Genomic DNA, 24,021 nt, shown 5'->3' with positions numbered 1-24,021 from the left:
ACCATCCAACCAATTCCTGAACCACTAAACAGTCCACCCTCAAGTCCATCTCTCTCCAATTTAGAGAGAAGGATGTTGTGTGGGACCGTGTCAAAGGCTTTACAGAAGTCCAGATAGAACACATCCATTGCTTTTCCCATGTCCACTGATGTGGTCACCCCTTCATAGAAAGCCACTAGATTAGTCAGGCAGGACTTCCCCTTGGTGAGGCCATGCTGGCTGTCTCTAATCACTTCCCTGTCCTCCATGTGCTTTAGCACAGCTTCTAGGAGAATCTGTTCCATGATCTTTCCAGGCAAAGAGTTGAGGCTGACAGGTCGGTAGTTCCCAGAGTCATCTTATCTACCCTTTTTAAAAATGGTCATAATATTACCCTTCTTCCAGTAACCATCCTGACTGCCATGACTTTTCAAATATCATGGAGACTGGCTTGGCCACCACAACAGCCAACTCCTTCAGGGCGCTGGGATGCATCTCATCAAGTCCCATGGACTTATATATGTTCAGGTTCCTCATGTGGTCACAAACCTGATCTTCCCCTACAGTGGAAGAAGGGCCCTTCCTGGGCCCCTTCTTGTTTTCCATTGACTCAGGAGAGGTGAGGAGAGTGGTCGTTGAGGCAAAAAAGTTGTTGAGTACCTCAGCTTTCTTGTCTGTTGATACAAGGTCACCATTTTTATTCCGTGTATACATCTCAGAGAAAATGGTAGCTGTAGTCCAGTAGAAAAATAATCAGTCAGTCATGGTATTCACAATTCTGAGATGAAATCTAGGCCTGAATAACTGCAAGTAGCATCCCATATAATGTGGATATAAGTGCCTTTCTTGTCTTGTAAAATTTGCAAAGTGTGTTTCTCATGCTAATGAAGCATAACAGGAAATAATTTTATTTCAACACATACGTTAACATTACTGTTTTCAAGTAGCAACAAATTCCATTGCAAATAGCTAGGGTCCAGCAACCTTAATTTAAGGTTTGTTATAGCATCTACATTTTGGACATATTATAGAGTTGGTAGAAGTGCAGAGAAAAACAAAAGCCAGAGCTTTCTTCTGGACTCAAGTCTTCTTAAAATATGCATCCAACAGCCTAGACAGTCAAGAAAGATGAGTGTATTGCTATAAATATCTTCAGTATTTCCTCTATCATAGGAGCCCTCTCATTCTTCCTTTGGGCTCTACAGTCTGCACCCAGAAATACAGTAATTTGGGAGCCACATGTAGGATGCTTTGAAGCCATGCATCTTGAAGGAAGATTTTTTCCTCTAGGTTTGGCCCTTCACAGTTTCAAAGAATCCAGTAAATTGATGTGTTGTTTCATGTTGGGAGATGAGGCCAGTAAATAATCACAGTGTTCATCAGTTCTAACAGTTGATGGCTAAGGGTCACAATTATGTAGAGTTTTACCACAGTAATGAGGAATTTTAAAAGAAGATCAGATGCCGATGTGTTTCATGACATATCACTATAACAAGCCATCTAGATAGGTATTGCTGCTAGTTAGATAGGATAGTTGTTAGTCAGAAAGATAACATAATATTCTCTTATCTTAAAACTGAAGGATTTTTTTCTTGCATTGTGCTTATAACAATCAGAAAATGACAGGATTTTTCAAAATTATTTGAATAAGAAGTACAGAATTCTCCAAAATCAAACCCAAGATTCTAATTTAAGATCATAGAGTCCTTGAATCCTACCTCCTGGTTTTATTTAGATACACTGTGTGATACCTGTTTATGTCAGAAAGAGCAGGCTACAACTAGAAGTCAACCAGACATTTAATGTCATGTAATATGTATAGTCTGGAGTTTCTAGAACGAAAGTAAATCTTCTCAGGAGACACCAACCTTGAGGAGGTTGGACAGAATAAGAACAGACTTTCCACAGTAAAAGACAGAAAGATTTAAAACTTGGCATATTCAGAGAGTAAAAAGGGCATTTGGTAAATAGTATGGATGGGTCAATGGAAGGAGGATTAAATTCCTGTAGATAGAAAGCTGATAGACCTAAGTAATGTCAGGCAGGGTACGGAGGAAACTGATCTCACATTCAAACTCTTCAGAACTCAGCTTCTTCTATGTTCTTTCAACCTCTTTAATTTCGTCTCTGGGTGAGCGCCGTGAGCAATCAACTAGGCTGGTTCCAGAGGAACAAATTGATAACTGCTCCCAAAACTGATCTCTTACTTCCTCACCCTTTAGATTCACATACAAGGCTGGTTCTGCAGAAGGGGTTGTAACTGGGAGGGAGGGAGCCACCCCAGACCCATCACTGTTCATTTTGCTAAGCTGGAAAACCTTATATGAGAAAATGGAAATTTCTGCTCAAAGGTATCTACATTTCTACAGGAGGCTTCTTACCAGCTCACCTCTAACTGCAGAGCATTTATTTTATATCACAAAATTATAAAATTCAAATATATTCAGCCTACAAATTTCAAAACAGAATTGAAAATAAAGAGTTTATTTTTCATGCCAGACAAAGCAGTAGGTATACTGCTGCAAAGAATGATTATGGTTTACAAAGCGTTCTGGTTGTGAGAATTTGATCATAGCTCCAAAGTGCTGGATGATGTGTCTGTAAAATATTTCAATGTAATAAAGCATGACAGTTTTGTTCCCTTCTCAATTCAGGCCATTTTTGATCGGAACAGGAAAGATGAACTACCCAGGTTGCAGCTTGAGTGGATTGATAGCATCTGCATGCCATTATATGAGGTAATTTTTACTTACTGCTCCTGTAGAGTCCAGAGAAGATTGTTCTTGCCTCTCTAGGGAAAAAGAGTTAGCTTACAGTGCAGCCTGGAAGGCTATTTGAACTCTTCTCTTTGACTTTACCAAAAGTCTAGATTCTATGAAGAAATATTCAGATTTCCTGAAGGTGGTAATATCTGTAAACATAATTCCTCTCTAAGTCATAAAAGCTCATAGGGCACCTGTTCATAGGGCACCTGTTTATGTTACTGTGTTTGCGACAAACTGATTCTTATCGTGGCATGGTGTGGAGTGCTTTGCACAGAGGTGCCGGAGGGATAGCTTCATTAGTTGCTCCTGTCAGACCAGTCCAAATATGTGTGGCCCAAAGGGAAATTCAAAGCTGAGCCTTTGCACTCTCTTCTGGCTCGTTTCCAAACTGTTAAGGGGCACTCTAGGCCAAACCTTTAAGGTCGGTGACAAATGATTTGTGGTTTAACCTGTGTGCTGTTTAACTTTGAGTTTACTCTTTTAATCATGCTTCTGGAGAGACTGTTGGGTGCTGGTAGAAGGTGTATAAGCTCTCAAGAACTATTTTATTATGACTATAGATGACCAGAATAATGCTTCTCTCTTTTTGGATTAAACCAGCTTCAGCATTTGACTTGTGTAACACAAACTTCACAATTTTAACATTTTGCCTCTTATGGGTATAGAAAGCAGAGCTACACAAGCAGGATGATGAACAACACTGTAGAAACTTAACCACCAATGACTGTGTCGTCAGCCAGTCTGCCTCCTACTCACTGAAATCACACAGAGTGCCTTATGCCACTAAAGACTACCAGTTTGGCCATTGATATCTGAGAAAACATGGGGATATGCTCACTAGGCATTTTGGGGAAACTGCAACAAGTTTTCCCTGTTACCACTGCACCCCAGATTGCTTCACCTCTCTGAGTAATGAATGAGTCAGTGACAACACAAAAACCTGGGAAGCAGATACCAGCTGCTATGTTAACACTAAACTGTTGAACTTCTGCCTGAATGTAGCTTCCCTACACACACAGAGTAATGGATTAGCAGTTCCTTTTGATTTTACAGAGCAGATGTGTCATCAATAGCAAATGAGATAAGAATCATGATGTGCTTCCCCTGCTCTCCAAACCTTGTGGCATATGACGCTGCCCCGACAGCAATAATGAAGTGACCGCCCAGCAGAGGCAACTCCTGTTGTACAACATGGGCAGTATGCGTGAACACCAAGTAGATACTGTTCCTTTATTAAGTCAGTTTTTGTCATGATGAAATAAACTAAATTGCTGGCTTTCAAACAATTAAGGTAAAGCAAACACAGAATAAGAAAATAAACCTTTATCTTTAAATATACTAAGATCATTTTGCACAATATGGTAAGGGTGTGGGACTGAACTTGGGTGAAAACTCTTTAAAAATAACGTTCCTTTCAATATAATAGTTCATATTGCACTAGAATGCATATTATACCAGAATTCATGGTTTGTAATAGCATCTGTAATCAAAAAATGTACAATAAAGCAGGAGGAGCTGATAATCAGCCCATACTTTGCATGAGAAGACTACATCTGAGCACTAAAGCTCTGGTTAGTTAGCTCTATCTTAGCAGGAGATCTCTGGGGAATATATTCACATCTGATTTCCCTGCTTTCTGCTGTCTTTGCATCACGCTGTGCAGCTATTAGCCTGCTGCTCAACAACTTAAAAAAGAGACACCATCAAACCTGGAAGTCATTGCAGCACCAGCCTTAGGGGTAAACAAGAAACTTGATGTCAGAGTATTACACTGCGGGAGATTCTCTTTTCAATGTGAAGCTAAGTTTTAATTTTCATATCCAGCTTAAACAAACCTCAGTACACTTATCACATCAGCAGTGTATTCAGGCATTGTAAATCCTCCATTGAGGGCTGGCTGAACACGAGAACTATGGCCAAACCCTAGATTTCTTTCTTTTTTTCTTTCCAAATACATTCTTTAAAATTCTGCCATTGTAATACATTGTAGGGACTGCATGTGGGGATAGAATGGATTACATCATTACAAATACAACATTAAGAGGTAGAGTGGCAGCTGACAAATCAGTAGAATCTTAGCAATACTTATATAGTTCACTAGCGTAGTGCTTATAAAAACCATATGTTTGAAATAAATTCTTGGCACTCATTTTGGTACCAAAATTACAACATGAAACCATAGAGAACAAATCAAGGCTTTTGTGTGTAGTTTTTTCCGTGCTAGTGATTAGAAGTCCTGAATCCATGCGGGCAGAGTCATGAAGAAAACTCTGTGGGGAATGCGTGCATCCATACCAATGCAGTTGCTAGAGCAGGACCTAATGCTGTGCTCAGTTTCATTTGACAGCCACACATTAAAGAGGGTCCTAGCAACCAGTTAATGCTGGCAGCTTCCATCGAAGTCAGACAAGAGATCAGCAGAGCCCCCTGACATTTTCTTTGCTCAATGTAGTTCCCAAGAGTAGGCTCTCTTTGGCAGTTGTGGATGCGTGAAGTATGCAATACAGAAGGAACTCCACAGCCCAAACTTCCAGTAGTAATCTGACACTACCCAATGCCACTGACGGTACTATAAGAAACCACATCTCCTCCACAGTCAAAGCTTATGATCTAAGCTACATACCAGAGTGCCCAGAAGGAGTGGGCGTACTTAAAACAGTATATGAACCTTACAGAGCATTTTAGAGACTTATGACCTCCCTAGCCTTATTTTTTTCCTCTGTTCTGAAGCATTTTTTGGGAGTTGATCAGTCTTCTGGTGATACATGGCTCTTTATCCTCCTTATCCATCTGCTCTGCTCTCTGCATTTCCTTAAAGTAGCTGAAGACAACCCACTCTGAGGTGTAGTTCTCCCAAGTAAAGGATAATGAAGTCTCCTTTATTAGGGGATGTGTATCACATTTGTCTGCTTACCTGGCTAGAATTCTTTTCGGAGTTTGCCTCTTTTTGTGCGAAAGTTTACAAGAGACTAGCAAAACCTTAAGATCTGTGCACCTTCCGTTAGTAATCTTCTTTGACCACTCCTTGGAATGCCTGTCTGATCCAGAAGAAAGAAGACTGAAGACATAAAAAATGTGCTATATCAAAAGCTGACATGGAGCTTGAAGCTAAATATAGATATATAATAAGAGCTGGGGATATTAAAAAAATAGGAATTATACAAAGCTAGATTTTCCATATCCAAGTGTCTAAATCTAAAACCTTTTTGTATTTGCTCGGTAAGCCTGACTGCTCTTGGCACATGGTGAGCCATGGCTTTGCTCCCTTGCTCTCTCCCTCCCTGCTGCTCAGTGTGGGAATCAAGCCACCTCCAATTTCAAAATACCTTAGTAATCAAACCTGTTTCCTTCACACTGTGGATCAAAGGTTTGTGAAGATAAAAACTTCCTAATTTTTTGTTCATTGCTTTTTATTACACTTGAGACATAATAATTTTATTAAATTTACTTTTTTGTTTCTGTAGTGTTCACTGATCAGAGTATTTTTATGTGACAGTGGAGGTTTTGCCTTGTGTAGCAGAACCATTTACTACATTATTATGTAGCCATCCATTTACTCTGAAGCTCCGATTTTAGGGGCTTTAGTTACACTATGCAGCATCACATTTGCTTTTCATTAAAAATGCCAGCAAGAAAAGAGTTCCATCAGTAGAGATGAGAAACAAGCTTATTAAAATAATAATTTCTAAGGAAAAATGTATTTTTTTTAACTGTAGAGCATTTAAAATCTACTAATGTAGCTTCAGGATGAGGTAATCGTCCCTTTTTTTTGGTAGAATATTCAGTAAAGGGGAAGCATATGCAATTGAAGCAGAAAATCTAAGACATCCGATGGAAAATAAAACACTATGGCTACACTGACAGCTGTGTTCACCACACAGAGAAAGTATTCTGTATCTATTTGGACATACATGTTCATTTAATGGGAAACAGAATTTTGATCATTAAGACAAATTGCTTCTCTGACCCTCCAGTAAAGAGATGCTAAGAGTTTCATCACTAACAGATTTCTCTCCTGATCTGTGTTTTGTGTGTACCTAAGACAGGATCCGTCACAGATTTTTCCCAACACAGATCAGATTTCTCTGTGGGGAGCAGAGAGAGGGGGAGAATGAAGATCTTATTCTTTTTAATCATTATTTTTCTCACAAACAACATCAAAGCTTCAGTGATTCACATCAAACAAAAGATGCTAACAGAAGCCCAGCTCTGTTCACAGCATTGTTAGGCAGAGACAGTAACACTATGAATAGCAGGGCCAAAGGCCACGCACTCTGCTTCTGGGCAGATAAATACATAGTCAGGTAGTCAGTGACAACGACAGCAGCTATTTAAATTTAAGGGAGATGTCTTTGTGGAAGATAAAGAAGCTCATGGCTTTTAAAACTTATGCGTGCCTGAGAGTGCCCTGCTCACCTCTACCTTGGTGCTCCATTGAACTGCTCCATTTTAGTGCTATTTTTAGTGCTATTCAAGATTTTCTTGAGTATTGGGAGCTTTAAACATACAATAGTATCTAGAGAAGAGAATTTGCATTACTCCATCTGGGATTCTAGGGGGGATCTGGGAAGAGTAGAAACATTTATGTTTAGTCTAGCAAGTACTTTAAATGTTTTAAATGGAATGCGGAGGGACAGAGTCCTTTATCACATTGTCTGGCACAGTTAGAAAGAAATCTAATCACTCTGTCTACAAGTCTAAGAGCTCTGATATGCCTGTCTTCCTACAGAAGATAATGTCTGGCCTTGTAATTAAACCTATCTTTAGACTATGATGATGTAGCTGCAAAAGCATCTATTATTCTTGTAAAGCATACATAAAACGCATAGGATATAATAAATGGTAGAGCTTCTACAAAGCATAGAAGAAATATACAGAAATCTCCAATAGTCATGGCTACCTCTGTGCTTTAACTTCTCCAGTTCAAGAGCTGACTTTGATACCTGAATTAGGAGTGAATATGCACACACAGGGATTTTTTTCCAAAAGTTACAATTGTACTCTGGTATACAATTAACTCTAGTTATAATTATAAGGCAGGAGAGTAACCTTTTAGTATTCCTTTGCAGAGAAGGAGGAAAAGGTATGCTTTAAGAATCATGCTTGCACTGCGATGTCCTGATCAGCCCTTCCTCAGTTACGACTTTTATCCCTTTCCCACATTCCTTCTGTTACAATTTTGCATAAGTGAATACTGACAAGAAATGCAGGGTCTGGACCATTGCTTTAGAGGTAAATGGACTGTACGGAATGGCTTAGTCCTTACTCAGCAAGAGCCACTGGATGCAGCCAAAACAATGACTTTTTTGTTCAGATGTTACTGTCGTCTCTATACAGTCAGAACTGAAAAACTTCTAAAATTATTAAATGAGCAAGAGTTTATGGCTTGCTGTACCCACCGTTCACCTACACCTGAGGCTGTTGGTGCAAAAGTCAGAGCACTGTTGTTCTGGTTTAAGTTTGCAACTAGTCATTGGGCAGGGGTAGCACTAGGTAGTGAGCTGTTCATCGTGAGCAACATATACATTCCCTCAAATACATCCACAAGTTGTTGAGAAGCATTTTAACAAAAAAATAAGAAGTGGAGGGAGGGGGTGTTAGATCCGGACTAAGCTATTTGGAAAAAATGGCTTTACAGGAAGCAATTCGATCAGCTCTGTGTGATTCTCATTGAAATCAGCTTTTCGTTTGTAACATTTTGAGGGAAGAGCAGGACGACTTTCCATAGATCCTAAAGAATGCCATAAAGATGCACTTTTGGCTTATTTCCGACATTTGATTTGGACACAGAGTGAGAGATGATGCATTTATGCTTCTTGGAGTGCCTGGCTGACAAGGATTAGTAAGTCAGATAGACTCATGATGCAGCATGTGATACTCCGTGGACTGAGGCTGCACAGACGCTGGCAGATCAAATTAGTCTCACTTTATGTTGAAATCCAGGGGGTGATATTATCCAAGCAAGAGCAGGTGCAACATATTCTGCTGTGTTTGTAAGAAATTTGCTTCAGAGGAAACTTAATCAGGCCAAATGCCAGTGCTGGGGGGAGCTGGTAGCTAAGGCTTACATTAGGACTAAGGGTTTGTACCAGAAAAAGGAGATTTTGGCACAGCAGAAGTGCCTTTCTGTAGCCTTGAAATAGGAACTCAACTAGGTTCAGCACTTTTGTTGCCTTGTTGCTTGTCTACTAACGATAAACCTAAATGAGGCCACCCAGAATGAATTCTCTTGAACTTCCAGAAAACTCAGGTAGTATTACAATTTCCAGTAACAGAATAAGCATCAGCAAACTGGTTTTCTTACCTCATGCCCTTAACAGGAGTTTAGTTTTTTCTGCTACTTTTGTACTAATAAAGAGAAGAGGTGAAGAAGAGCTATCCAAGAAAGAAAAACCAGGAAAAGAAGAAAGAATGCTTTTAATTCCAATTCCCTTCTACGGCAGTCCCTGTTTCATGTGTAATATATGAAGTCTTAGTTTTGGTGGTTTCAGAACAAGGATTTTTAAGTCTGTAAGTATCGACACCTTTTTATAATGGTGACAAAGATCCTGATCCTCTCTTTTTGTTTTGAGTACTTTTTCCCTTCAGGTGAATACTTCAATTTACTTCTCAGATAGTCATCTTTATGCCAAAATGGTCTCAATTGAAAGGGCAGGTCATCCACAAAGGTATTTGAGAGAAGATAGAAAGAACAACATTTGCCATTGACTTTAGTGCCTTCACTAAAGGCTTTCATGCCTGATGTGTGAGGAAAAAGTGAATAATTCATAATACTACAATTTCAGTTGCTGTCTTATTTAGAATCATCTGTCCAATGTGTTGCGAAGGACACACAGTTGTGTATGGAAATGTATACAAAGATTTGAGGAAGTAGATTGAAAAGTTGGCAGATAAGGTAGAAGAGACAGCCAGTAGAGGGAACTCAAATTGTACAGCAAATCCGAAAGAAGATAAATGGATAATTTAACAGCCATTCAGTTTTCAAGAAAGATAAAGCACAAACTACATTGCATCAGAAAAGGGCTAGAAATGATGATGGATGAAATGCTTCAAGTAAGTGTTTAACACAACAGAATCACAGTTGCCTGCAGAATTCCCAGCTGAGGGCAAATTCAAAGAACTAAATAAGGATATGAGACTGATATGGTTTGAAGAGTTTTTCAAAATCCATTTAATAGCAAGGCAGAAGACATTGATCAGCTGCTTGGTTAAAATGTTGAAAGGAAAAGAGTTAGAAACATTCTCTCGCATGCTTCAGACGTAGAATCAAAACTAAACAGCAGAGCAAAATAGGAAGTTGTTTATGAAATAATAATTCTTCCTCTTCTGAGCAAACCCTTGGTTTCATGAAATTGTTATGAACAGATGAATCATTTGCAACTATAGCAACACATCAGTTGAGCTACTTCAAGTATTACTCTGACAGCAAATCATACTTGTTACTGGTCAGAGAACATTTGGCTACCAGGAGCTCTGTACATATTTTTCTCTCTGAAGTGCCCAGCACATTTTACCGGTGGAAAATCTTACTTTATAATCATCCCTTTTTAGTATGCATGTTTACTTACAAAGGAGTGTGACATTATTCTTACTAGTGTACAACCACCAGAAAGAAAGAAAACACTAATTCATAGCACAAGAGTTGAACGCTTGTGCGTGTATTAGATCCTTTCTAGTCACAATTAGCTTCCTTCCACACTGCTAACAATTTCTACAGAGAAGATAAAAGAAACTCCTGTTTTCTATCAGGGAAGTTAGTAGTACATTAATTTCATCTAACTATATTTTTAGGCTCTAGAAAAAAATTCCTGCCAGGACTGCCAAAGTAATACACTGATGCATTATGTACTTGATGATCTGAACTGCTCCTCAGTAAGCTCTAGAAGGAAAAAACAGTGACTCCTTCAACTGTGAATAGATTGCAGTTTATTTGGGTTTCTTTTCATGGACTCGGCCTCCTCCCAAATACAGATTCAACAGAATCATAGAATCACTAGGTTGGAAAAGACCTCCAGGATCATCGAGTCCAACCATTCCTATCAACCACTAAAGCATGTCCCTGAGCATCTCATCCACCTGTCTTTTAAATACCTCCAGGGATGGTGACTGCACCACCTCCCTGGGCAGCCTCTGCCAGTGCCCAGTGACCCTTTCTGTGAAAATTTCTGTGAAAATTCTGATGTCCAGCCTGAACCTTCCCTGGCACAGCTTGAGGCCATTCCCCCTTGTCCTGTCCCCTGACACTTGGGAGAAGAGGCCAGCTCCCGCCTCTCTACAACCTCCTTTCAGATGGTTGTAGAGAGCAATAAGGTCTTCCCTCAGCCTCCTCTTCTCCAGGCTAAACAACCCCAGTTCCCTCAGCCGCTCCTTGTAAGACTTGTTCTCCAGCCCCTTCACCAGCTTCGCTGCTCTTCTCTGGACACGCTCCAGAGCCTCAACATCCTTCTTGGAGCGAGCAGCAGTGAACATTCCCAACGCCCCTGTCTGCCTTTGCTTATCAGGCCCAGATCTGAACACCGTATTCAAGGTGCAGTCTCACCAGTGCCGAGTACAGAGGGAGAATAACCTCCCTGGACCTGCTGGTCACGACATTTCTGATACAAGCCAAGATGCCATTGGCCTTCTTGGCCACCTGGGCACACTGCTGGCTCATGTTCAGTCAGCTGTCAACCAAGAACCCCAAGTCCTTCTCCTCCAGGTAGCTCTCCAGCCACTCTTCCCCCAGTCTGTAGCACTGCATAGGGTTGTTGTGCCCCAAGTGCAGGACTCGGCATTTGGCCTTGTTAAACCTCATGTCACTGGTCTCAGCCCAGCAGTCCAGCCTGTTCAGATGACTCTGTAGAGTCTCCCTACCCTCCAGCAGATCAACACTTCCACCCAGCTTAGTGTTGTCCACAAACGTACTGAGGGTGCATTTGATCCCTTCATCCAGGTCATTGATAAAGACATTGAGCAGGGCTGGACCCAGCACTGAGCCCTGGGGTCACCACTTATGTGTTAACACCAGCTGGAGTTAACTCCATTTATGACCACTCTTTGGGCCCAGCCATGGAGCCAGTTTTTCACCCAAGACAGTGTGCGCCTGTCCTGGCCAAAAGTAGTTTCCTAAGCAGAATGCTGTGAGGAACTGTGTCAAAGTTTTTACTGAAGTCCAAGAAGACTACATCCACAGCCTTTCCCTCATCCAGTAGGTGGGTCACTTTGTCACAGAAGGTGATCAGGTTAGTTTGGCAAGATCTGCCTTTCATGAACCTGTGTTGACTGGGCCTGATCACCTGGTTCTCTTGCATGTGCTTCATGATAGCACTCAAGATCACCTGTTCCATGACTTTCCTCAGCACTGAGGTCAGACTGACAGGCCTGTAGTTTCCTGGGTCCTCCCTCCAACCCTTCTTGAAGATAGGTATAACATCAGCCAGCCTCCAGTCAAGGGGAACTTCCCCAGTCAACAAGACTACTGGAAGATGATGGAAAGGGTTTTGGCAAGCATGTCCGCCAGCTCCCTCAATACTCTTGGATGGATCCCATCTGGCGCTATAGACTTGTGAGTGTCTAATTGGACGAGTAAGTCTCTAACCCCCTCCCCTTGGAACATGGGAGCTTTATTCTGCTCCTCTAACTTCTGAGTATGTACACAGAGGGAACAACTTTCCTTACTACTAAAGACTGAGGCAAAGAAGGCATTAAGTACCTCAGCCGTGTTCCCATGCTTTGTCACAGTTGTTCCCTTTGTATCCAATAAGGACTGAATATTCTCCCTGGTCCTCCTTTTATTGTTAATGTATTCATAGAAAGATTTTTTGTTATGTTTCACCGACTTGGCCAATCTGAGCTCTAGTTGGGCTTTAGCCCTCCTGATTTTTCTCTGCACGATCTCACTTCCTCTCTGTAGTCCACCCAAGGCGCCTGTCCCTTCTTCCAAATTTCATAGACATTCCTCTTCTTTTTGATGTCCATCCATATCTCCCTGCTCAACCAAGCTGGTTTTTTCCCCTGCCGGCTCATTTGCCAGCACATGGCGACAGTTCGCTCCTGAGCTGCTAGGATTCCTTCTTGAAGGAGCCCTCGTGGGCTCCTTTGCCCTTAAGTACTGCCTCCCATGGGGCTTTATCAAACAGCCTTCTGAACAGTCCAAAGTTGGCCCTCTGGAAGTTCAGTGTGGCCATTCTGCTCCCCACCCTCTTCACCTCACCTAGAACTGAGAATTCTATAATCTCATGATCACTTTGCCCCAGGTGTCCTCCAACCGTCACATCCCCGACAAGGCCTTCTCTGTTCACAAAGAGTAGGTCAATAATTTTTTCAAGAACATGATGGGTAAATAAGGTCAGTAGGGCAAATAACTAATTCATATATGCACACAGTCAAAAGTTCATAGAAATCAGTCCCTATACCTTCTCTCTATCGCTTTATCTTCTGTATTCTACCTAGAGAATGCAACATTTTACCAGTTTTGGGGGTTTAGTACATGGCCATATATACAGAAACACTTTTGGATTTTCAAAACAACTTCAATTAAGTATTTGTGTTATGAAGATCAAATCTGTGGATGACTGTAGTACAGGTTCCCTTTTATCTGAACTCATCTTAAGTTCAAGGACTTTCAGATAAACGGCTCACCTTTGGCCTGTGTATTCTAATGTGAAAGCTACTTCAGCAAAACTCAGGAGTCCAATTCAGCTGTGCTGGAACTGGTCACGACTCTCTTGACTTCAGCAATGCTTCTTATGCTTACACCTGGTCTGAATTTATCCCTATGGCTTCTCGGTCACTAGTCCTCCCTTCCAACTCAGAAACTGCCTACATAATAAAAGTGATTCATTAGAAACCACTGTGTTCATAAGTAGAGTGAACACTGAGACCGATAACTTTTTGATATGTGCTCAGTCATAAAAATGAATTTATATGGTCTTAGTCCATCAACTCACTTTACAAATATTAGACCTGCAACCATACTTCAGTGAGCTGTAATTTTGTCAAAGCTCATAAATTAAGCAAGGTCAGAATTCATTAATATTTGGATGAGAATCTTGGGGCAGGGGGGTGCGAGAGTAATAAAATATACATTCTAGAGGCCATGCAGTGTTTGTCGGTTCGGGTGTACCATGCTCCTCTTTGAAAGATTTTTTGTATTAGTCTTAGAATACAACCAAATGTTGTATTTGCTTTAGCAATAGTTTAGAATCTGGCCACATCTGTGCTGCATCTTGGCTGTTTCAGATAACATCCCTTCCCAGAGATGAAGGCAACGTAGCAGCCCACTCTCCCCACCACCAACAAATGCTTCCACTCCTGAATCACCCTCTCCCTGAAGGGGTTTGTAATTACTTCTACTATTTCTTCATTCTCTACACATTATGTAGTAAAATATACCTAAGAAATAGACCTCTATACCCGATATAAAAAAAAACCCAAGCAAAACAAAACCACATGCACCTCTCCCATGAATAGCTTCTTCCGAGTATCTGTGCTCTCCCGCTTTTGAGCTCTTCCTTCAGGCAGTCCTGCCCCTTTCCCAAGTGTGCCAATGTGTTGCTAAAGTGCCTGTAACCTCTTCTTTTACTGGAAGAGCTTATATCTAAGAGGAGCTATATCCTGTGAAAGTATGCTGTGGGCAGAGCAGTATGCAGTCACAAAAGACACATGAATTTTTGAAGGTGGTAAGAAAAAGCCAGTGCTAGACAGTATCTTTCTCAAAAATAGCTTAGTCATTCATCTGAGGTGATACATGGATGCAGGAGGGAACTGCAAACCTAACTGGCTTTTCCTAATGCTGGAGCACACAGCCACCAGCATGACCACTCTTCCAGCACCCTTTATCACTCTGCAATTAAGAACAGCTTTTATAGCAAAGGGGATAAAATGGGAAAGGTCACCAATCCTGTGCCTACTGCTGTGTAGCAAGGCAGCTGCATTGCAGCGGAAGGACTGCGAGTGGGCATTAATGTGCTGGGCAGAGAGATGGGAACTCCCCCAGGCAAGGTTGGCTGCCCACAGGCTCACAGCCGCCCTACCGCACCAAAAAGGGACACACAAAAAGGGAGTTTCTGGAGCTATGATTTTATGTGGTGGTATCCCATGTCAGACAGCTGTTGAAGACCAAGCTTCTTCCTACTAAAGCAAATAATAAATCGGGGGTTAGGAAGCTGGATACCAAATTAGGAAGATCACTAGCAAAGCTGTCTGTGTGAGTATGGAAAATACTGGCATGGAGGAGCAGTACATCAAGGGTTTTACATGCAATAAAATGGAAAGTTAAAAGTGCAGCCAGGAGGTAGAAAAACCTGACTAGATGACAGCCAAATAAACTTAAATAGCTTTGGGAATAAATTGGTGGTTTAATCCGGATCAGGAACAGGTGCTATGAATGTAATTCAGTAAATGGTCGAGAGCCTGCCAGAAGGGAGAGAAATGTGTGGCTTTTGAGATAATTTCCCAGAAGCTTCATAAAAGGAAATTGATTACTGGAGTTTAATAATTAAAACAGGGCCAGACATATAGTAATCAAATGAGTTTTTAATTACATCTCAAGCAGAAATAAAATCCAATTTGTGTACTTTCTATCAGAAAAGTCCTACTGAAATGCTTTGGTAGCTGGAAAACATAAAATAAAAGCTCATGTCCATAGAAATTATAGTGGTTGGTTTAATTAAAAGAGTAGATCAGAATGAGAGATTCACAAAGTAAAAGGATACTAAATACAGAGGCAGTGGTTTAAACATCAAATCAATGTCTGAATAAAGACATTTTGTAGAGTAAGTGCAAAATCTGCACTGCTGAGTATCTCTAATTTAATGTGTTACAGAATAAAGTTTTTTAAGATTACACTATATATTTTGTCAGTATTCCACAGAATAGATTGCTAGTGTTATTGTAAAAGTGAATATTAAAGACATGTTTTATTCTTTCTTAAATATTGCTTTTAATTTATTTAATCAAAGCTAATGTTATTAGTTAACCATTCTTGTTATTTACCTGGTAAACTCCATTGAACCAGGGTTATTAGACTCTGTAATATGCACTTAGGTATATATTAGAATATATAATATATATATTAGGTATATATAAGAAATATAAGTACTGACTTTGGGGTTTAAAGTGTGTTTACAGCTCATGAGATACAGTGATTATAGTAGAACTATGTGGGTGCTGCTTTAATCCATTCCCAATTTACTTGGGCTTCTGGTCTCTCTTGTAGCTGCCGCAAAGCTAATCGATCTAAGCCCTCACAATCCTCCTGGCACTGTACGTGAGAGGGATGTCTTCTGGCATTGGAGCGTGGTGCACACACAGGCCCAGAGGGATGGCACAGCAGTAGGTCACACCTGTACCTCTGCATTTGCTCCCTGACACGAGGATTGAAAACATCATGTCTTGTGGTCAAGTCTTGGCAATGAAGCAGTACAGAAAGGACGCAGACATAGCCTAGAGCTGTGCACACGTACTGAGACAGAGACCACTGTCCCAACAAGCTCCTTCTCCTCTACATTGCTTGTAGCAGCCATAGGTTGCTGGTATAGCATTAAGGACAGAAACAGCCTGTACGGCATTTTGTGCTTACAGATCCTGTGGCTGATGGGGTGTGAGTGCAGAATGCCATCTCCGTGCTTAAAGATTTATGAAATACACTGTTTTTTAAACACCAGGGTTTGGTGTTTGGGTTTTTGGGGGGTAGTTGTTTTTTTTAAAATCTGAATTGTATATTGGAAAAATAGTTTATGAAATTTTTTCAAGATTTAAGAAATACCAACAAGCTTAACTGCCAGTGGATGGATACTGGATTTGCACAGAAAGGATCTAATACCTTGCTGTCAAGGGTTGAATATCTAATGTCCTACTGCCAGAGTCTGAGTTGGCAGTGGTAATGGAGGAGCTAATGAGAGCAGCAGTGAGCTTTTTCAGGTGTCTTTTACTGACCCTCTGTTTTGGACTCCACCAAATCAGATTTGGAGAATACACAATGGACTGAAATAAAGAGCTAAAAATGGAGAGCTGTAAGGTATGTGATGGAAACGTTATAAATCCACATCAAATGAATGACCATCACCAGCAAGCAGTCCTATATGTGGCAGAGCCCACAGTAAAGTCTGCCTCTTACTCCAGGCCTAAAGATGCAAAATTTTCTGTCCAGTCTGTGCTAAAATCTAAGGAAATAACTTCAAGTAGATTTGCTTTGAGTATCACACAAATCAGCTACTTACTCATGGCGTGATTTTTCAGAAGTGCTGAGCATTCATATTTCCTATTGAAGTCAACTGAAATTGCAAGTTTTCAGCACATCTTAAAATCAGACCATTAACCCTTAATTATCATATAATAGCTCAATTAAAAATCTACCAAGACTTACTTCAGTAGCTAAGCAAGCTTCCATGGCTTGCAGACTAGCTATAAAAAAATCCAGTTCTTTAGTGGTGCCTAGGCTCTGGGGACCATTTAAAGTGGTTGCTGTTAACCCTGCTATTTAAAGCAAATAATGAAAATGTTCAGCTGTGAAGGTACTTGCTCCCCAATTTCTTTCTTCCCCTTATAATTTTCTGCACTTTTAGAAGAACTACTTTTGCTGTCTTCTCTTCATTTTTTTTTATCTTGCACCAACCCTTTATTTCAAATGACAAATACGTAGTTTCTGCACTACCACAAAAAAACATGATAACCAACTCTCAGCAAAACCCACTTCTTGTAGGTCAAAAGAGCTGTGAAAGAATAATACTTCTCTGTCCTGAAAGGGCACAGTACATGACCACTTGGGCAGTAACTGGTTAACCCTTTCTTCCCATCTGAGCGCTGCTATTAAGGAGGTTCTGTCTCTCTTTAGTGTAGGGACAAAACCAAGTGAAGCACTTGTGGTCTTTCTACATAAGCATTTGATAGTAAAAGGGAAGGTAAAATAAACTTCTAGCAAAGGTGTGCAGGGATTATATCATTTTGCAGCTGATTCAAAGGCAGCTGAAACCAGACAAAAGATTCCTACTGGCTTCTGTGAGCTTTGGGCTGGGCATGTGGAAAAGAGGTGATTTCAGTGGACTCTAAAAAGAAAACTCTGTATTTTTTTCTTTATTTTTGAGCACACAGAAATGGTGAGGGGTGCCACAGTATTGTTGTGGCTTACTTATCCTATACAATTATTTCCTAGCACTAGGAAGAATCTGAAGGTTATTTCAGCATTGTCCAACTTGTCTTGCAACCAGTGGACCTCCTGCTTAGGGATGCCAGGAACCAGGTAGCCTCAGGCACTTGGGGGAGGCCTCAAAAGGGCTACAAGAAAGGACTACTACTATCTTTAAGGAATACATGAAAGCTAAATTATTTGAGCAGCAACCCTGCCACTAACATGATTTTTTGACATTTTGATGGTTTACTTAAAGCCTCAGGTAAACCAATAAGATAAGGAGATCTCAATGGGAACAATAAGCTTTACCTAAATGTGAATTTACAGCTGTAGGCAAGGAAGGTGGGGACATGATACAGATTATACTCTTTTTATCTTGTTACACCCTGGACTGTCCATCAAAGGAGTGGAAATATCGTCAATATTTTTTCTCTCATTCTCTTTTTTTTTTTTTTATCTTCTTCCAGTGTCTAGTGAAGCTGAATGTGAAACTGAAGCCTATGCTGGACTCCGTGGCTGTAAATAGAGGTAAATGGGAGGAGCTGCACCAAAAAAGACTTCCTTCTCAGGCAGCATCCTCATCCTTCTTTTCCTCTAGCTTTACCACATCTCTCAAAGACATAAACTAAGCCTGCAAATATCAGTGCTGCTTTATGATAAGAGCTGTCCAAAAGGTTTTCCTAAGCTTAGGCTCACCATTTTATTAAGAAATGCTTTCACAGACATGGTTAATTGACTGGATATTATCTTGATAGCAGAATAGTTTGCTTTTACTGGGAGGCTTAGTGGAACTGAAACGAAGGCCTGTGGTGAGATTGCGCTGGTATCTGGAGCGATGCGGAAGACAGCACAAGAAGCATTCATTCAGCTCCACTACATTTCAACAGCTGCTGTAAAAATCTGGAAAGCTGACAACAGACTGAAATATAAGAACTTACAGCTTAATAAAATTAATAATACAGAGCAGAACTGGGATGCAAGCTGGTCAATTCATATGTAAGGAGCTGCAGGAAAACAGAATAGTGTGTAATTACATTGTTGTTTTGCATCTCTTCAGTACATGTTATGAATCAATTATGCCTGCTTTTGTGATGTTCCTCTCTAACTCTTCCCTCCTCTTTTATGCTGGAATGTTCTGAAAAGCCTGCTTTGTATTCTAAAGAAGTATTTTTTTACAACAAAGCTTCTTGGTGATTGATCAGGGCCTTTAGAATTGCCTACCTTTGCTACATTTAAAAACAAACTTTATTATCTTTAAAAACACCAACCTGTCCCTGCTTCCCTGAGAAATTGATATTAACAGCGCAGTAAATTTCTCAGCAAGAGGAAGTTTGCATAAAGACAAATATTGCATGGTAATTTTATAGTTTTGGAATTTTTTTTCTTTCTTTAAAAAAATGCTCCTTTAACGCATTCATTTTTTTTTTAATTACAGTGTCCCCTAGGGAAAAGATCAGTGGGCTTTAATGAAAATAGAGTACAAATAAAAAAGGAAATCTGTTGCCTTGTGCTTCAGGTTTATATTACATTGAAAAGTGGACCACAGATAAGTCTTCCTAGTATAATTTCCATTTTGAAATAGCGGAGAGGAAGAATCTCATCATACTGGGCTGACTACCTCTTAGTTCTCGCAGTTCTTTCAGTAGAATTTGAGATGCTGTTGTTACAGCTAGCACAGCACTAGTCGAGGCTCACATATAGACATCTGTGGTAGAAGTGTTCATAAAAATATAATCAAACACGATGGGTCACAAACCCAAACACGTCTAGTTCTGTGTGATGAGGCTAGGATTACCAAAAGGTGGTCTCTTTCCATTAGTGCAAAGATCACTAGTGTAGCAGAACTGTAATCTATGATTTGAGGATGCTTTCTCTGCTGCATGACCGGACACCAGAGGAGTCAGTCACAGTGCTTATGAGTGCCCATTCACAAGGGAAAAATCCTTTGCACTCCATGAAAAATGGGATTCTAAATATAGGATTGTCTGGCAGCAGAAATTAAAGCTGAATTCAGCTGAGTTTTACACCTGTGCCACACTCCATTTACTTCAGTGGAATTACCTTCAACTGGCATCATCTTAATGGAAATCAGAGCCTGGCCCAGCTGACCAGATGCTAAAAAGAGCTTTCCTTCTTTCTAAGGAAAGGGAGTCCTTAGCGCCTTTGAAAAGCTGACTACATCTGTCTGACAATCAAACAGAAACAACAAATCTGCTGATCACTTCTTCAAAAAACACACAACAATACAGAACCTGTCTGTGCTACTAATCCTCTGTAGAATAGCTGGAAATATGATTAGCTTTGCAAGCCAATCTGTTAGTGTGCAACTGAACCACGTAACTTTCTCTAACAGAAAGAAGTAGGGAAGGAACAGAAATGCAGGCTGCACAGCACTGAATACACGTACCAAATGGAAATGTTTCTGCTATTACTTTACCACTTCTTTCTTCCCTGAAAAGAGGCAGATGCAGGATGGTAAGCAGTAAGCCATACAAAACCTTAGCAAGATGTACTTAATGGGAGAAGCAGATACTAGGAACTGACACAGTCCTGTTGGTGGGTAGACATAGCTTTCCCAAATTTTGATTTTGCATATTACTAAGTATAACATAATTTATAGCGCATACCCTACAGCTCCCCCCAAGGTTGAGTCTCCCCTCATTTCCTCGCCTTTTTATTGGCTTCAGTGCACTGTTGCCCATGGCAACACCCACCGGCAGGGATAGGGATTCAGCACCGCTGCAACCTGACACACAGCTGAAGCTCTAACAATGTCAACCATCAATCAAGTGACTCCTTGTAATTGCCTCCATCTATTTCTCCTGTCTTTTGGTATCTTTGCTATTGTGGGTCAAAATTCAGAAACTGCTGACTAATGTTATGGTTCTGTTCCTCCATCACAAGGAAGAAAATGAGAGAGCACGACGTGATCTTTATCAAATTGTTCTCAGGCAAAATGAAGCAGCCCTGCTGAAACCAGAGGGGCACAGTTGTGCATCTCAGAACAGCATTTGGTCTCTGAAAGTGATATAGCTTCAGCTTAAAAAAAAACATAACAACAAAATGAAACAACAACAAAAGAAAGAGAACACAAAAAAAAAAACAACCCACCTTGTATTTTTGAGAGAAAAAGAAGATTCTTTGTGGAAACATGCAGTAGAGTGAAGAAACATATTCCAATTTTCTCGTCTTTTAAGATAAGAAAACGCTTAATAGCTAGTGCTTACAAGCTTGATAGACAGAAATTGTATCCACTTTTCATTATTTTTGATAGGGAAACATTGTCCCAGTACTTCAGTCAGTTTTGCCAAGCTCTTCTGAGATGTGTACAGGAGAGATGATTTAGGCTTTCCTACTTCACTTCTAGGAGATGTACATAGAAGACAGGCTTTGGTGGAAGAGCTCAGAGGGAGCTCATCTGTTCATCTTCCTGGATTAAAGTCCTCCCCTGCAACACAACACTGTGACCCCACCAGAAAACCAAACACTATTCAAGTCAAGGAGCACCTGAGGTAGAGGCTCTCCTGCAGTCAAACAGAAGGGTTTCCCACCTCCCAAGAAAGAGATACTCATGAGGTGTCTTTGGCCATAGTTCGATTAGTGAAATCAGACAATTTCCCCTCAAAGCGCTCAATCATTTTGCCTTTCTCCCAGCCTAGGACCTACAGGCAAAACAGAACAGCTTTATAATGTGATCAAGATGCATTTTTGCTCCTGCTCCAAAGCAGAATTGCACTTAAAAGATGAGGCAGCAGTAGCACACAGGTATTTAAAGTGGATGCCTCATATGGCAATTGGACATGGAACTCCCCATGTGGCTCTGTCACAGCCAGCTCCTATGCTCTGCAGGGCTAGGGATCTTCCTGGGAAGGTCATTAGTACACTTGGTGTCCTGCAGAAAATAGCCATAGAGTAGCCGAGAATGTATCATTTTAGCTCAGGTATTCCTTCAAGACAGTGTCCTTGGTACAGCAGCCAGACTTTTCTGGACTACTGACCTCGCTAATTGCTCCTTCTTAGAGCACACTGCAGTCTCATAATGAGCCCGTAGTTATCAACAAAGCCAGTACAAGTACTCACAAACTATTTTTGAAAACTGCAACCAGCAGTGCCTAATGTCTTTTGTAATATTTAGACAAATTAATCCTAGTGGAAAAATAGGAGTGGTTCAGTCTACAGGCCAAATATTTATTTTTCCCTTTGTAAAATTAAAACAACTTCGTTTGCTAACAGAACATTAATGCATTCAGTGAAATTTTAGAGCAGGTTTGTTTCAAGGTTATGTAAAACTTATTAACTGACACTTCTGATGCTTAGAGTGTTCTAGGCAAGAAAATGTACGAGCAAGCCTTTTTTTTTAATTGGCTTTGTCCAAGAAACAGAGGATTTTAAAGAGTAGAAGTAATGTGAATTGTTTCTAACATAACAGTGAAATGGGAGGTATAAATCAGCCGAAAGGAGAGACTCCAGAAATATCTATCACTTTAATGTGCCAGTATTGGAATACATGCTGTATAGTGCTGATTAGCTTTTCTTTCTTGGATTATGAAGTATTTAATTACCAATTTAGAAGCATATTGGCCACTGCATCTTACAGTTGTGTGGGAAATATCACTCTAAGTTTTGAATGTTTGGCTATGAGAAACAACTGACACATTCACAGAAATACTGTGTGTGCATTCTGATGGAAATGAATCCGATAAACTTTCAAAAATGTGCAACTTAAGACTTCTGCATCCTTTTCCTTTTTGCATTTTAAAACCATTACCTTCACGTTTTGCTCTACTAGATCAAACCAGGTTGATGCTTTTTAAAGCATGTATTTGAAATGAACAACTTGCGTTTATTGGTCTCTAAAAACAATTAAATAATTCTAACGGTTTGTTGTGACTTTTTATTATTATATTTGAAAACACCTTGTGGGGATGAACCCAGACTGTATCAGGAAAAATTTCTTCACTGAAGGGGTTCTCTGCACTGGAACACGCTGCCCAGCAAAGTGGTTGAGTCATCATCCCTGGAGGTATTTAAAAGATGGGTAGATAGTTTAATAATGGACAGGTACAGTTGGACTTGATCTCAATGGTCTTTCCCAACTAAATGATTCTGTGATCTACTGGCTACTGGATCACACAAATAGAGGACTGGTGAAAACACATGCAGTTGAGCAGCTCAAAGAGAGTTTTTGAAACATGACCTTGTGGTACTCACACCTGAGTTCTCTGGATACGCTTGGTGTTAGACTGGAACAACCAGAAACCCAGTCTGGCTAGTGACCCCAGCAGGGGTGCTTACCTACAGACACTGACTGCAGTGATGTGGTGGTACCGCATGCACCACTATTCAGTAGAGATGAACAGCTGGGAGGATCACTCCAAGGAACAATTGTATTGTTAAATAGTTTCAGAAAAGCTGGCATTTCCTCTACTTTTTTAAAGCTGCAGGAGAGCTGGCAGACTATGCCACAAACATCCTTCCAATACAAAACGTAGTTACTATTACAAAAAGTGGAATATTTGTATTTAAGCTAAAGTTCATCCAAGTAATGGTATTGTTTGCAGGTTAGAAATAACATCCCTCTGATAGCACGGGGGGGGGGGAGGGGGGGTTATAGCATTTTTATCAAACAGTGTTGTTCCAAACACTGTTGGGTCATGTGTTCAGTGTGATCTGTGCTGAACAGATGCGTCTTCTATAATCACGTGTTTGCAGCCTCTCTCTATTCCAAATGCAAAGTCAGACAGAGAGCTGGAGCCAGCTCCAAATTAGCAAGCGATTTGACTGTTGTTAAGTTCATAACAGCATCAAAATTAGTCCTTGGAAAATGACAGAATATGCATAAGATTTCTGGAAAAATTTGTACACGTGCATGTCGACGGGGAATCTATTCTGTGCCCAGCTCAGGATCGATGGGGATCGCACCCTCGTGTCGCCAAAGCCTGATAAAGGCTTCTCGCTTTCTAAAACTCCAAAACGAGTCTTGAGTTTTATTTGCCGGCATTTTCGGTGTCTCTTTTGTGACAAACTGCGAATCGTGACGGGTTGTTGAGGGGCCGTTAAGTGTTGGGCAGGTCCCGAACACCGCCCTGCCCCGGGCCTGCCCAGAGCGCGACAGGGAACGGCCGGGAGCTCCTCTCCCGGGCACGAGCTCCCACTCACATCGCGGAT

At 40.7% G+C, this 24,021-nt stretch overlaps 1 protein-coding gene across 7 annotated transcripts in view; it reads left to right on the top strand.

Annotated features, from left to right (window-relative positions):
• The window catches only part of PDE11A (phosphodiesterase 11A), a 131,524-nt gene extending 108,207 nt beyond the window's left edge, over nt 1–23,317 (top strand). For 3 of the 7 annotated variants that reach the window (XM_009555682.2, XM_054069344.1, XM_054069343.1), the window contains 2 exons: nt 2,634–2,717; nt 18,321–23,317. In XM_009555682.2, the coding sequence (XP_009553977.2) occupies nt 2,634–2,717; nt 18,321–18,482 (246 nt within the window). In that variant the 3' untranslated portion in view covers nt 18,483–23,317. Of the gene's footprint in view, nt 1–2,611; nt 2,718–18,320 lie in introns of those variants that run through there. The other 4 variants (XM_054069346.1, XM_054069348.1, XM_054069347.1 and 1 more) reach the window with 4 other exon arrangements.
• The last annotated feature ends 704 nt before the right edge of the window (nt 23,318–24,021 follow it).

Source organism: Cuculus canorus, chromosome 6 (genome assembly GCF_017976375.1).
Source record: "Cuculus canorus isolate bCucCan1 chromosome 6, bCucCan1.pri, whole genome shotgun sequence".
In the NCBI taxonomy this organism is placed as follows: Eukaryota; Metazoa; Chordata; class Aves; order Cuculiformes; family Cuculidae; genus Cuculus; species Cuculus canorus.
The sequence above is the reverse complement of the archived record's forward strand: the minus strand, read 5'-3'. Positions and strand labels throughout refer to the sequence as shown.